Source organism: Molossus molossus, unplaced genomic scaffold (genome assembly GCF_014108415.1).
Source record: "Molossus molossus isolate mMolMol1 unplaced genomic scaffold, mMolMol1.p scaffold_m16_p_1, whole genome shotgun sequence".
Classification (NCBI taxonomy): Eukaryota; Metazoa; Chordata; class Mammalia; order Chiroptera; family Molossidae; genus Molossus; species Molossus molossus.
The window spans coordinates 118,987,616-119,000,464 of record NW_023425344.1 but is presented as its reverse complement, the minus strand read 5'-3'; the positions used below and the strand labels follow the sequence as shown (position 1 = coordinate 119,000,464).

At 39.3% G+C, this 12,849-nt stretch overlaps 1 protein-coding gene across 3 annotated transcripts in view; it reads right to left on the bottom strand.

Annotated features, from left to right (window-relative positions):
• Window positions 1-12,849, bottom strand: part of NEO1 (neogenin 1) — a 298,191-nt gene that overhangs the window by 60,674 nt on the left and 224,668 nt on the right. For all 3 annotated transcript variants that reach the window (XM_036277171.1, XM_036277190.1, XM_036277182.1), the window contains exons 8-9: window positions 9,499-9,658; window positions 861-1,015 (exon numbers count right to left, since the gene is read on the bottom strand). In XM_036277171.1, coding sequence (XP_036133064.1) covers window positions 861-1,015; window positions 9,499-9,658 — 315 coding nt within the window. The remainder of the gene's footprint in view (window positions 1-860; window positions 1,016-9,498; window positions 9,659-12,849) is intronic.

Below are 12,849 nucleotides of genomic sequence, written 5' to 3'. Positions count from 1 at the left end.
ATGTAAGCACCCGTATGGAAGAAAAACAGTAAGGCAAACAGACTAGATAAAAGAATAATTTTAAAAATAGCTACCTTTTATTGAATGCTTGCTATCAGTCCAGTATTAAGTGCTTTACATGTATTTAAATTACATTTATGTAATGTTTGTGCTAACCCAAATGAGATGGTTCTATTATTACCCCTATTCACAGATGAGATTGAGAGGTTAAGAACCATTCCCAAGTGATGGGAAGTTAGTTGAGTGGTAGAGCCAGGAACTGAGCATTTTTGATTCTAAAATGTGGATTCAAGACGACCGGTTAGGAGATTATTACAACCTTCTCCCCTTAGGACATATGTGACTGGATGACTCAAAGATACAATATTAGACAGGATCAGAGGAATGGCAGGATCAGAGGAAAGCCATCTGAGCTAGGTCTTTAAGGATCAGTAAAATTTGAAAATTTATCAGTAGAATTATATTGTTTTACATTATTCACCACTGTTTGATGTCAATTAATTTTACCTCTTCTAACTAATTCATAAAATCCTTAAAGGTAAGGAACTGTTCTTATCTTTTATACTCCTATGGTGTTGAAGGTTACATACAAGGCAGACCTTTCTCCCAGGTCTACCTATAGCCAGGGCAGCGTGGCTCAGTGAATTGGATTCCTGATAGGGGCACATCCCCGGGTTGTGGGCTAGATCCCTAGCAGGGGACAGCCAATTGATGTTTTTATCTCATATCGATGTTTCTCTCTCTTTCCCTTCCTCTGTCTCTAAAAATAAAATTAAAAAATCAATAAAAAATATTTAAAAACAAACAAAACAAAACAGGTCTACCCACAAGTAGGGCTGACAAACAGGTGGAAGACTTACCCTCAGGCTGTGTTTCTACTCGAAGAGGAGCTGAACTCTCTCCAGAGCCATGCTTATTATGAGCCATCACTCTGAAGATGTACACAGTCGCTGGCATTAGATTTTGAATAGTCACTTGCATTTCTCCTGGGTGACTGGTATTCTCAACACGTTCCCTTTGGACAAAGAGGGATTCAGAAAGAAAAAGCAGATAAGGAATATTTTTAAAATGTGCAGTTTCATTTTCATTGCAATGCCTATAGATACCATACCACATCAAAATCTTACAAATTTAAGTCAAATTAACTCTCAAAAAAGGACACTTTTGGGATGGAAAAGTGCACAGCAGAATTGGGAAACTTGCAAAAAGCAATGTCATACATGTCTGATAATTTACTGATGTTGTTTAAATATTGCTGATAGCACTGGTTATAATCACAACTTTTTTGCTGAGAAGACACAGACCCTAAGGGTCTTCTTAATGCCATTTCAAGTGGGGCAACTGGTTATCAATTTTGTAGGCTTCAAAAATTATGGAATTTTAAGGAGTGATTCTCAGGTGAACAAAAGGTAAATATAGGTATGACCCAATTTTCACAGAAAATACCAAGGGATGCTGTATGTGTTTTTGATAATAGATTCTCAACAAAAGAAAAACTAGAGATTATCACTTTTAAAATTGGGAAGAGAATATCAAACATTTAATGAAACCTAATCATGACACTGGTTTTTATAATTTATTTTTTAAAGAGAATATTGTTTTGGAATCATTTCTTCAAAATGATTTGAAATGTTTGACTAATCTTATCACAAACAGTACAAGTGAATCTAGCATAGTGTCAGGAGATAAAAATATAAAGGTAATTTTCTAGGTTCTTTAAAAAAGGTAGCATCCAGGCTCAATCTTGGGGGTGTTTGTGTCCACATTTGGATCTATAATTATGCTTAGTCTACTGTACTTACTATAACAAAAACCAGATCATATAACACGAGTTTTCAACAAATAATTTAAAGAAATGTATACGTTTTAGACAAAGAACTAGCCTTTTTTCTTTTTTTACATTTTCAGACAGTGGGAGGGTGGGGAGGACATGGAGAAACATCAGTTCAAAAGAGACACATAGACTGGTTGCCTCCTGCATGACCCCAACCGGGGCCAGGAACTGAAACGCAACCGAAGTACATGCCCCTTGACTGGAATCAAACCTGTGACTTTTTGGTCCGTGGGCTGATGCTCTAACCGCTGAACCAAACCAGCCAGGGCCGATGAATTAGCCTTTAAAAATTGCTAATCATGTGAGGAAAGATCTGTATCTATCTTGAGAGAAAAATGAAAAGGCCCGGGATTCCAAAATGGCGGCGGAGTGAACGGAGCTACACAGACCGTCTCCCAGGACCAAACTGGAATTACAACTATAACACAGACAAATCGACAGGAAAACCAACAGAAAAGCAGCTTGGGAGGACCATACAACGAGGGACACTGACTCCATCCCGGGAGGCTTGCGAAGGCGTGAGACGGGGCTGGGAGCCCACGGTCGGCAGTGGCCTCAGCTGGGAGCAGCGCCCTCGGGTCACACTCCCAGGCGGCCCCACAGCGCAGCCGGGACAGAGGCTGAAAGAGCCACAGCCACTCACCTTGGGCTCCGGCAGAGGGAGGGCAGACTGGACTGGAGCTGTGTGGGGACACTCGGGATTTGGAGGGTGCTCAGAGCTTTGGCGGAGTGCAGCCACGCAGGATGGTGGCCATATTGCTCCTTCCCAGGGCTCTGAGGAGAGGCAGCAGCCCCTCCCTCGGAGATCCAACCCCACCCTGTGGGCCATTGAAGTGCTAACTGAGGCTCACTAACAACCAGCATCTGTCCCACCCTAGGGAAATCCCCTTATGCTGAGCACCTGAGGGAGTTTTTCAATCAACTGACAACCCAAAACTCTTCAAGTAACCTGGACTGCTAGCCCCCAGGCAAAAAGCTAGAGGACAACAATACCTTTCCTGGGCTGGCAACTTTAACCAGGAAAGTAAGACTTGACAGTGGTGTTCAACGTGGGTCCTCCCTCACTCATCTAAACACAGGAGAGGGAGCCACAAACAGCAGAACACCAACACCCACAGTGAAAACTTGACAGGCTCCAAAGCCCACTGTGATAGCCAAAATGGTGAAACACAGAAACAGAAGCCAGATGAAAGAGCAAGAGACCTCCACCGAAGATGAGATCAATGTGGAGCAGTTAGGCAAGTTAACAGAGCTAGAATTCAGAGCCATGATCTTGAGGAAGCTCAACAGGACATAGAGACGCTGAAAATAAGCTAATTGGAAATTAAAAACCATCAATAAGAGATAAAGAACAATGAAAAGGCCCAAAACTCCTCTGTGGAAGAAATTATTTAAATTTACCTAGTATACTGAATTATAATTCTTACTTTAAAATACTGATAATTTTCCCTGAAATTACGTACTGATTAAAGTGTGTTTAGTTCTATGTGACCATATCTCAATTTGTCTGACTGTATATGAACATTTGCATTTTAGAGATTTAAGTGTTTTTCAATAGTTTTCTATAGTTCTTTACACTACCTTCTTTTAATTAAAAAACAAACAAATAGTACTACATCATATTTATAGAGGTTGTTTTTCTATAATCAGGTGCATTGGAAAAGAGTACTATGGTAACAAAATTGATTACTCAGAGATATTTGAGATACTTATAGATATTATTTTTCTCTCAGGTAAACCTCTAATTCACAAGATTTAGGAGGATGGCAACTGATTTCTTACATTTGAGGTTTCTGACACTTGATTTTATCACAAGCAACTGCTGTCTGAAAGGAAGTATGGTATTTTACATCTCACTAAACCAATGATTTTCAACCTTTTTCATCTTATGGCACACATAAACTAATTACTAAAATTCCGAAGCATACCAACCAATATATTTTTTCATGATATAAAAAAAAATAGGTATACTTTTTCTTCCTTCACACTGGATGGCTATTGTTGTGTTGGCTATCATTTTATTATTTGACAATCTAATAAAAAAGAGGTCAGTGCCCCTGACTAAATAGGTATTACATGTTTTTGGTTTTTTTTTTATCCTCACCCGAGGACATTTTTCCATTTTTTGTTCAGATAGAGCGGGAGGGAGAGAGAGGAAGAGAGAGAGAGAGAGAGAAACATCGATGTGAAGGGACACATCGAGTGGCTGCCACCCGCACGACCAACCAGGGCCGGGGACAAACTGCAACCGAGGTACGTGCCCTTAGCGGGAACCGAACCCGGGTCTCTCAGTACCACAGGCCGACGCTCCAACCGCTGCGCCAAACCGGCCAGGGCAGGTTATTACATGTTTTAAAAATTCCTGCAGCACACCAGTTGCAAATCACTGCAATAAACTATAAGCTCCAAGTGAGAGTACAGATTAGGTCTGTTTTGCTCACTCTGCACTTAAAAAGTTTGAACAAGTTCTCTCTGACAAAGATGGGAGTGTTATTTTACTTCAAATTGAAGGGAATGAGTGTCCCATGCGTGTTCACATCCCACAGATGCATTTAGCAGAATACTCATACACAGAAGCAGCATCACAAATGTGTGCTGAGTGAATGAACTGAAATTTGTCTTCTGATATGTAAATCTTGCATAGTAATGATATTATGTGTATCTTTGTTCTATGTGACAGGAAAAAAATAGGAGACGTGAGTGAAGAGAATGAAAAACTTAGAAAAAGTTTCAATAGAAGCATTATAATAAAATGCTTCCAAAAGCCTTCAAACAGTAGATGGGTTTGAGGTCTCAGAACCAAGTGGCTGTCGAGAAAAAAACTTCAGGACAAGGGTGAGTTATAAAGGACAATTCTCATAAACATGTGAGGTTACAGTGGGACTTAGGTTAGAATGTGTTAGCTAAGAGCGGAACAGAAAGAACAAGGCATACTTCATATTGAGACAGTATTGGGCTAGTAGGCTAGGAGCTCCAGTTCTAGTTCTGGCAACACTACTGGCTTGTTAGGGGACCATAGGACAGTCACTTATTCTTTCTGGGCCTCAGTTTATTCATGTATTAAATGAGGAAAAAAAAAAAAGAGATCAGGGTGGCAAACGTTTTTTAAAGGGCCAAATATTTCTTAAATATTACAGGCCAATGCCATGGCCAGTTTGGCTCAGCAGTTTAGAGCATTGGCCCATGGACCAGAGAGTCCCGAGTTCAGTCCCCGCTAAGGGCACGTACCTTGACTGCAGTTTGTCCCTGGCCCCAGTTGGGGTTGTGTGGGTGGCAACCAGTCAATGTGTCTCTCACACATCGATGTTTCTCTCTCTCCCTCCCATTCTCCCTCCTCCTCTATCTGAAGATAAATGCAAAAAAAATGTCCTCGGGTAAGGATAAAATAAATAAATAAATAAATAAATATATATTACATTATAAGCCAAGAGGCCAAATGGAAAATATTATGTAGTTACTGATATAACTTATTAAAATAAAACCATATGAAAATGTAAAAACTATTCTTAGTTCCTGGATCATAAAAATAACAAGTCTGATATGACCCAGGGTCCAAGTTTGTCAACTCCCAGACTAGACTAACAGATACCTAAGGCTTTGTCCATCTCCCAAATGTTATTCATTTCTAGAATAACTTACTCTGTATTCTCCATTTGGTAGCTAATGTCAGAAAAGTACTGCTATTTACATTAAAGACACTGAAAGAAAAATAAGGTGAACATTTACTAGCTGAAAAGTCAGAGAAACTCTGGAACCCAACAGAATTTAGCTCATGAACAAGGCACACAGTACCATCTGGTGGTTGAATTTTCAAATGCAGGAAGTAGGCTTATAAATCTATGAAGTTATTCTCACTTTTTGATGAGAAAAATTCTTTACAAAACAAGTAACTAGGACCTAGTCTTTTTATTTAAGTGTTCTTTCTATTCCTTCATTGCTTCTATTCAGAAATTATAAACTTAAAAGTAATGAAGTGACAAAACATATTAGTCTCCAAGAATCTTCCTTTGAAATATTCTGCAGATTTATTCTGTCCACTCCAAGTCACTGTTGTCATCTTCATCCAGGCCATACCTACCACACACCAAGATTAACGTAACTACTACCTGATTTGTTTTCCTGACTCCATTTCTTCCCCTTCTAGTCTTGTGCAGTACTCTCAAAGTACCGCTAATAAAAACTGTTTAATAAAACCACACTGCACACTTGCTCAGAGTCTAAAATGGTCCCTACTTAATGGATTATGTCCAAATTTTTATCGGCATTCCAACATTTTGCTTCAAACTTCCACTTTATTACAATATCTAACTAATTTCTACCAAAAACTCTGGACCAGTTAGACTAGCTTTCTTAATTTCCCAGCCTTTAACCACCATACACACAAATTAAATTGGATCCTCCTTGCAATCTTCCCTTCCTTTGTACTCTATATCCCTTGCCAATTTTACTCATATATATTTTTAAATTCCAACTTCATTTATTAATCACCCCTGATTATTTCAACCCATGATACATTTAAAAATTTTTAAATGATAGATTTCATTAAAAACAAAAATATATATAATTTAAAAATTTCAAAGTCCAGTTTTCCTGCTCCTCAAAACCTGCCCTGCCCTGAGACATAACTGTGACATGTATTGACCTGTATCTTACCAGATCTCTCCAAGTCAGGCTCTCTCAACCTCAGCACTACTGAGAGTGGGAGCAGGAGAATTCTTTGTTGTAGGGAGCTGTCCTGTACACTATAGGGTGTTTATCAGGATCTCTGACTTCCACTCATTGGATGCCAGTAAGCATCTCCTCCCATCTCAGTTATGATAACCAAAAATGTAGCCAGACATTGCTATATGTCTCCTGGGAGACAGGGGGCAAAATTTTCCCTGGTTAAAAATCACAGCTACAAGTATTTACATACCCATCAAAATATATAGATATGTCACTAAAAAATTCCTGCATCATACTTCATATGGATATACATATACTTATTATGTGCTCATTGCTCTATCAATATTTACACTGTTTCCTTTTTTATTCTTAGAAACAATGCTATAATAAACATTTTATATGAGTGCCCTATGTAGGACAGACACCTAGAAATGTGATTGTGGGACTAAAAGGTATATGCATTAAGAAGATACAAAATTCTGCCAAATCACCTTCTCCAAAAGCTACTCTAATTTATACTGTCACGAAGGGCCTAGAGTTAAATTTCTTCCCAGCATTTAACTCACTGAACACCATCAACTTAAAAGTTTTGCTAGCTTTAAGGTGAAAAATGGTAACTCATTATTTCGTATTTCCGATTGGTAGTGACAATGAAAACCTTTTTTAAATTCGATGAGCTTTCCACTAACTTTGTGAATCATCATCTACTCATACCATTTGTTTCTTGGGATATCTGTCTTTTACTTATGATCACAGCTCTTTACATGGATTGAATATCATTGTATCTTTTGTAAATATTATAAATTTTTCCCACCTTATAATTTGATAGTTTGACTTTATGATATTTTGCCACATGGAATTTTACACTCTAATATAGTAATAAAAATAGCTTCAATATTTTTTCTAATACATTTACCAATTTTAAAAATATATCTTGATCCATCTGTAATTTGTTATTACACATGATACAAGAGACAGAACTTTTAATCTTTCCACTAAATGAAGTTAATTATTTCAACAGAATTTCTTGAATAATTATTATTTCTCCATTGACTGAGATTAACTTATTCTCTTAACAAATATTTATTTAGTGCTACTATATGCCAGGCTCTGTTCTAGGTGCTGGGTAATACTCTATTGAACAAGACAAACATAATAAATACATTAATAAACAAAGAAAATTTCAGAGTGATAACATATTCCAAAACAAAAACAAAGAAATTAAACAGGGTGATGTGATGGCAGTGGTGTTCTGGTAAATGTTTAATAGTCAGCTCTGGATTGCAGCACTTGTCACTGGAAATACTCCTGCCATGTTCAAATTCAAGCTACCAAGCCATGTCATAAGGTTTGCAAAGTTCCCTGGAAATTTAATAACTGGCTTGGAATAAGGTGGCTTCAGCACAGTATAGTGTGAGAGTGACTGAGAGGCTAAGCTCGGGTTCATGGAAGCCCGAGCAGGTGTTATCTGAGGTGACAAGAGCCAGACACAGTTAATTGTGAGGAAAGCGCACTTCTAGTAGGAGGAACAGGGGGAAGGTTCCATAAGAACAAGCTTGCTGTTCTGAGGAGCTAAATCCTTTCTTCTTCCCATGAAATCCTATGAAATTTGCAATGAGATTTGAAAGCCAATTGGAAACTTTTTAACACAGATGTTGTTTGGTAGTAATGTCTTGCTTTTCTGTGTCTAGAACTATGTTTCCTATCTTTGTTAATTTCCAAAACATCCAGTGCAGTGTTCAGATAAACATTATCCTAGGAGTGGCCCGATCCATCTGGTTCAATTATGATATTCGGACCGCTCCAGAGCGTTAAATCAAAGGTTCCTGCATTTGCTAAACTTGCCAGTCTGGTATTGAAAACAATATATATCAAATGTCAGCACCCTAGAAGAAATATAAGCTTTATATCACGTGTTTGGGCCCTAACCAAAACAGATACTTGAGCTTTCTTATTCTGTGGTGAAGTAACAGCACAATGAAGAAATCTACCCAGCAATGTTAGGAACACATAGTTAGCACATGGCAGGGTTCCTCACAAAGAGTTTATAATCAGGCTGGGAAAACCACACCAATGTACATGAAATAATAGAAGAGAAACTTAGGGCAGCATAAGATCATGTGTTACCATAATTAAGTGCCAATATGAGTGGTACAAACATATATATAAGAAAAATGCTGTATGTACTGAAAAGGGTAGAGAAAGCTTTATGAGGCATTATGGGGCTTAACCTGGGCCCAGACAGATGAACTGAATTTAACTTTAGCTGAGAAAGAGGAGAGGAGGATGTGAATGAAAAGATTAGATTGGGAGAAAAGGCTACACAGTGATAAGAACTGAATTAATGTCATTAGAAAGTGAGTTCAACTGGGAGGTAAGAAAAGTAAGCTTAGACAGATAGAAGATGGCTAGACTGTGGAATACAGAGGCCTGGGGAGTCTGGATAATCTAAAAGCAATGGAGAGGCATTGTGAGGTTCTAAAGGGGGTAGAGATGGAGAGGAATGCAATGAAAATGTTTTCTTTAGGAAAACTGATCTCTAATTACTCTTGTGTCATCCAGGAGACCCCCACCCCCTGAAGTTCAGCAGCCCACATACACATAATGGTGCAGGCAAATATTCTTTCAGATTACTTTAATAAGTTAAGTCTACCTGAATTTCTAGAATCTGAAAGTTCTATATAAGCCATTATTTATTAGGCTGTACTGACTGAATCTTAAAAACAAAGGGTAGCCCTAGTTACATTTTAATACTTCAACTTCAATAGCTCTATCTACCCTCTCCCCAGGACATCCCAGAAAGACAGGAAAAATTACCAAAACTTCAGTCTGTTTGGGAATTTATTTTTAATTATCGAAAATTAGGAAAGATACATCTCAGTGATATTTTCTGAACTGAAAATTGGTATATATCCTGTACAACAAAGAGCCAGGATGAGCGTGACCGGGCTGGGTGGGCCAAGATGTAGCCAACGAGCTTCAGACATGTGGGCACTTACCTAGCAATCCCCTCCTTGGTATAGAAGACAGAGTAGGTAAGATTGTCTCCATGAGGATCTGATGCAGGTGTCCGCCATGTCAATTTGATGAAGCGGGTAGAGACCAGAGAGGCCACGACATCCCGAGGAGCTGAAGGCAGTGGTCCCGTTGAGGCTGGTGCTAGATGGTCAGTAGTGGCACTGGTCAGTGAAGTGGGAGGTAATGTTGGGATGGCAACATCTTGTCATGTGCAAACATTGGGGAATATGAAGGGCAAACCACGATGGTTTTACAAAAGAGAACAGAAAAAACAAAAAACAAAAAAGAAATAAACAAAACCACGATGGGAAATAAAATAAAATGAATAAACATAAAAAAGGCCATTAAACTGAAGGCTGACATGCAGGCCAGGGGAAACTAATGGACACTATTCAAGACACATCACTGTTGAGCAAGCAGACTTTCTGGTAACTATAACAGCTGTGGGCAAGGGACAGGAAAGTGAAAGTTGAGAATAAAACATCTCACAGATGGACACAGCAGTGCCCAAGTAATTTTCTTTAATCTTGAAAACAGCATCTGTCAAACTCTACATGTAAAAAACACGTATGTGATAAAACCTCAGTATTTTCTACTTTATCAAAATGTGGAGTGATGTGTGCAGTATGCATGAGCCTAGTTACACTCAACATAGGCCAGGCTATTATGACCTCACTGCGAAGCTGTGTGTGTCTTCTGCAGGGATTCAAGAGAAACATTTTCAATTTTAGTCTAATATTAAACTCTGCTCTCTGGCAGTACACAGAGAAATCTGACAAGCTTCCTTACTTTGCTACGTTATAGTTCATTTGCTACCTTATCAATTCATTTAACTATGGCAGTATAAAATCATGAATCAAAAAATCTAAAGCCACAAAACTACAATATATAGGTAGCTTATCTGTTTGTTACAGTTCTTACCACAGTGTACATTACACAAGAGAAGGGCTGGATGGAGCACTGGAAAGTCAAAGCTCTTATTAGTATACCCGTAGTTGTAGGTAACTTTAATACCTTCTGAGGTAGTCCTGTGGACACTTCTGACTTTACAAGTTTATTCCTAACATTAAACCTAAAATATCCTTTGCCTTGGGGCCAGAAAGCATAAATTTAATATCACAATTTTTAACTAAATGAGTTCATTAGAACTGTGTCATAACCTCAATGGGGAAAATAGAATAGAAGCAGAGAGAAAAACATGAAAATTCTCTACCTAGTTTTCAATGAAATGGCAGAGCAAAAACCCCATGGAAATGTCTGTGAACTTCAAGAAACTCTAAAGTGAAGCAGTCTAAATAAATATGCCAGAGAGAATCAATTCTGTAAGGGAAAAGGCACAGGAAGAACAACGTAAAGTCTCTAATAGGTGAAGAAGAGGAAAGAGTAATCCAATAGCTACCATTTACTGAACACTTTCTACACAGCACTCTAGACTTAATATGGACTCGTTTAATTCTTACAACAACTCTAAAAATAGGTACTATCTCTACCTTACATACAGAGACCAATATTTAAAGAGCTCACCTCATCATCCTAGGTCACACATACTAAGTGCTAAAGTGTTAAATCCAAGCTTGGTTTTTAGTTTAAGAGATCTCTGGATTTAGCCAATAGGAGTTCTAAGCCTGGCTGTGCCACTTACTAATTATGTCACCTGAGGAAAATCAGTTATTCTCTTGCATTATTTCCTTTTCCTCTTCTTTTAAGGAATTGTAAGAGTGACGAGTACTATCAAAATGTAAGACTATGAAGTTATAGTTCAGATACAAGTACACACTTAACTGATCTTGTATCAAGTGTCAAGTCTCAATGGCCACTGAGGCCTCATTCTTATCCTTTATATTTAAACAGAAGTGCTGCCTCAAAGAATATAAATACCTGTCACTCACAGCTGTCAGAGTTCTTTTTCACACACTGTGTTAGTTTATTCCCACAAACAACCCTATGAGGTGAAGTGGTAATGACAGGATTGAAGGTTGGGGTGAGGGTTAAAAAGGAGTCCAGGACTCCTGGGTTTCCAGTGTGGAAGAATGGGTAGTTAATGGTGTCATTAACAGAGAAAGAAACAACAAGTTGAGGGAGAGAGTAAATTTGATTTTAAACATGCTGTGTCTAAAGCATGATCCAACATTCACAAGAGAAATGTACAAGAATTTGAAGGATTCCAAGATGGCAGGAGACTGACTGGAAGCTACACTGACTTTCTCCCAGGGCCAACCTGGAATTACAACTAAAGTAGAAAAACCATCCTGAATAACCAACTGAAGACTACCAAAAGAGAACTCTTATAACCAAGGTCATACGGAGGAGCCCACATCAAGACTGGAAGTGCAGAGATGCAAGAGGACAGGCAGAGCTCCCACAGACAACAGCTCAAGTGATGGGGGAATATCTCAGCTATGGGGGTTCCCCCTGAGAAGTCTGGAGTCTAAAGCCCAAACTGGGCTCCCCAGCCCAGAGTAACAGAACCAGGAAAGATGCCCACTGGCTATGAAAAGCACTGGAGGTTCTGTCTGGTAGGGAGAGACAGCTAGAAACACAGGCACCCTCTTAAAGGGCCAACACACCAAATTTCGTCTTTAGCCACTCACCTTGGGCTCCAGCAGAGGGAGGGCAGAGTGGACTAGAGCTACGTGAAGAGAGTCTGGGGTTAGTGGCTCTGAGGAGCTAAGAGGACAGCTGCCAGGATCCCTGTGCTGAGTCAGTACCCTATGATACAGAAACCATCTTTCTCAGGAACCAATAGCCCCACCCATTGGAAACCTTCTCCCTGCACCTAGTGGAATTTACACATGCTGAAGACTACAGACTGAGGCTCATGGAGTGACTAAGACTAACAGTCAACCTGAAAGCAGAGGCAGATCTCTGGGTGCTTTGAATCTTTGCCTTATTTGGTCAGGATCCAAGGCTAGAAAAAGCAGACCATGGTGGACAGCTTGATCCTTTCTACACACACTGAGCCACAACAGAGGAAGCCACAAACTGTGGATTGCTGATAGGTCCAAACAGGGCCAGTCACAAACAGCCTCGAAAAGGGCCTGCACCAGAGCAGAGACCCTCTGAAGAGGCCTAAAATGAATAAACCCAGTGGCCAACTTCAGAAAAGAACAGAGCAGGATCAGATAAACTTCACAAGTCATATATCCATAGGGAGATCCTGGCAGCTCCCAACCCTGCTGAGATAAATTCTGCTTTGCGTAAACAGCACCTGCACAGCAGTCTGCACACTGTTGGGTGTTGAGCCTCTCTGTCACAGACTGAGGGTTGAGCCCATGCACAAACAGGCTGATAGCAATCAAGACTCTATTAAAACAGAATGGCCCACACAATGC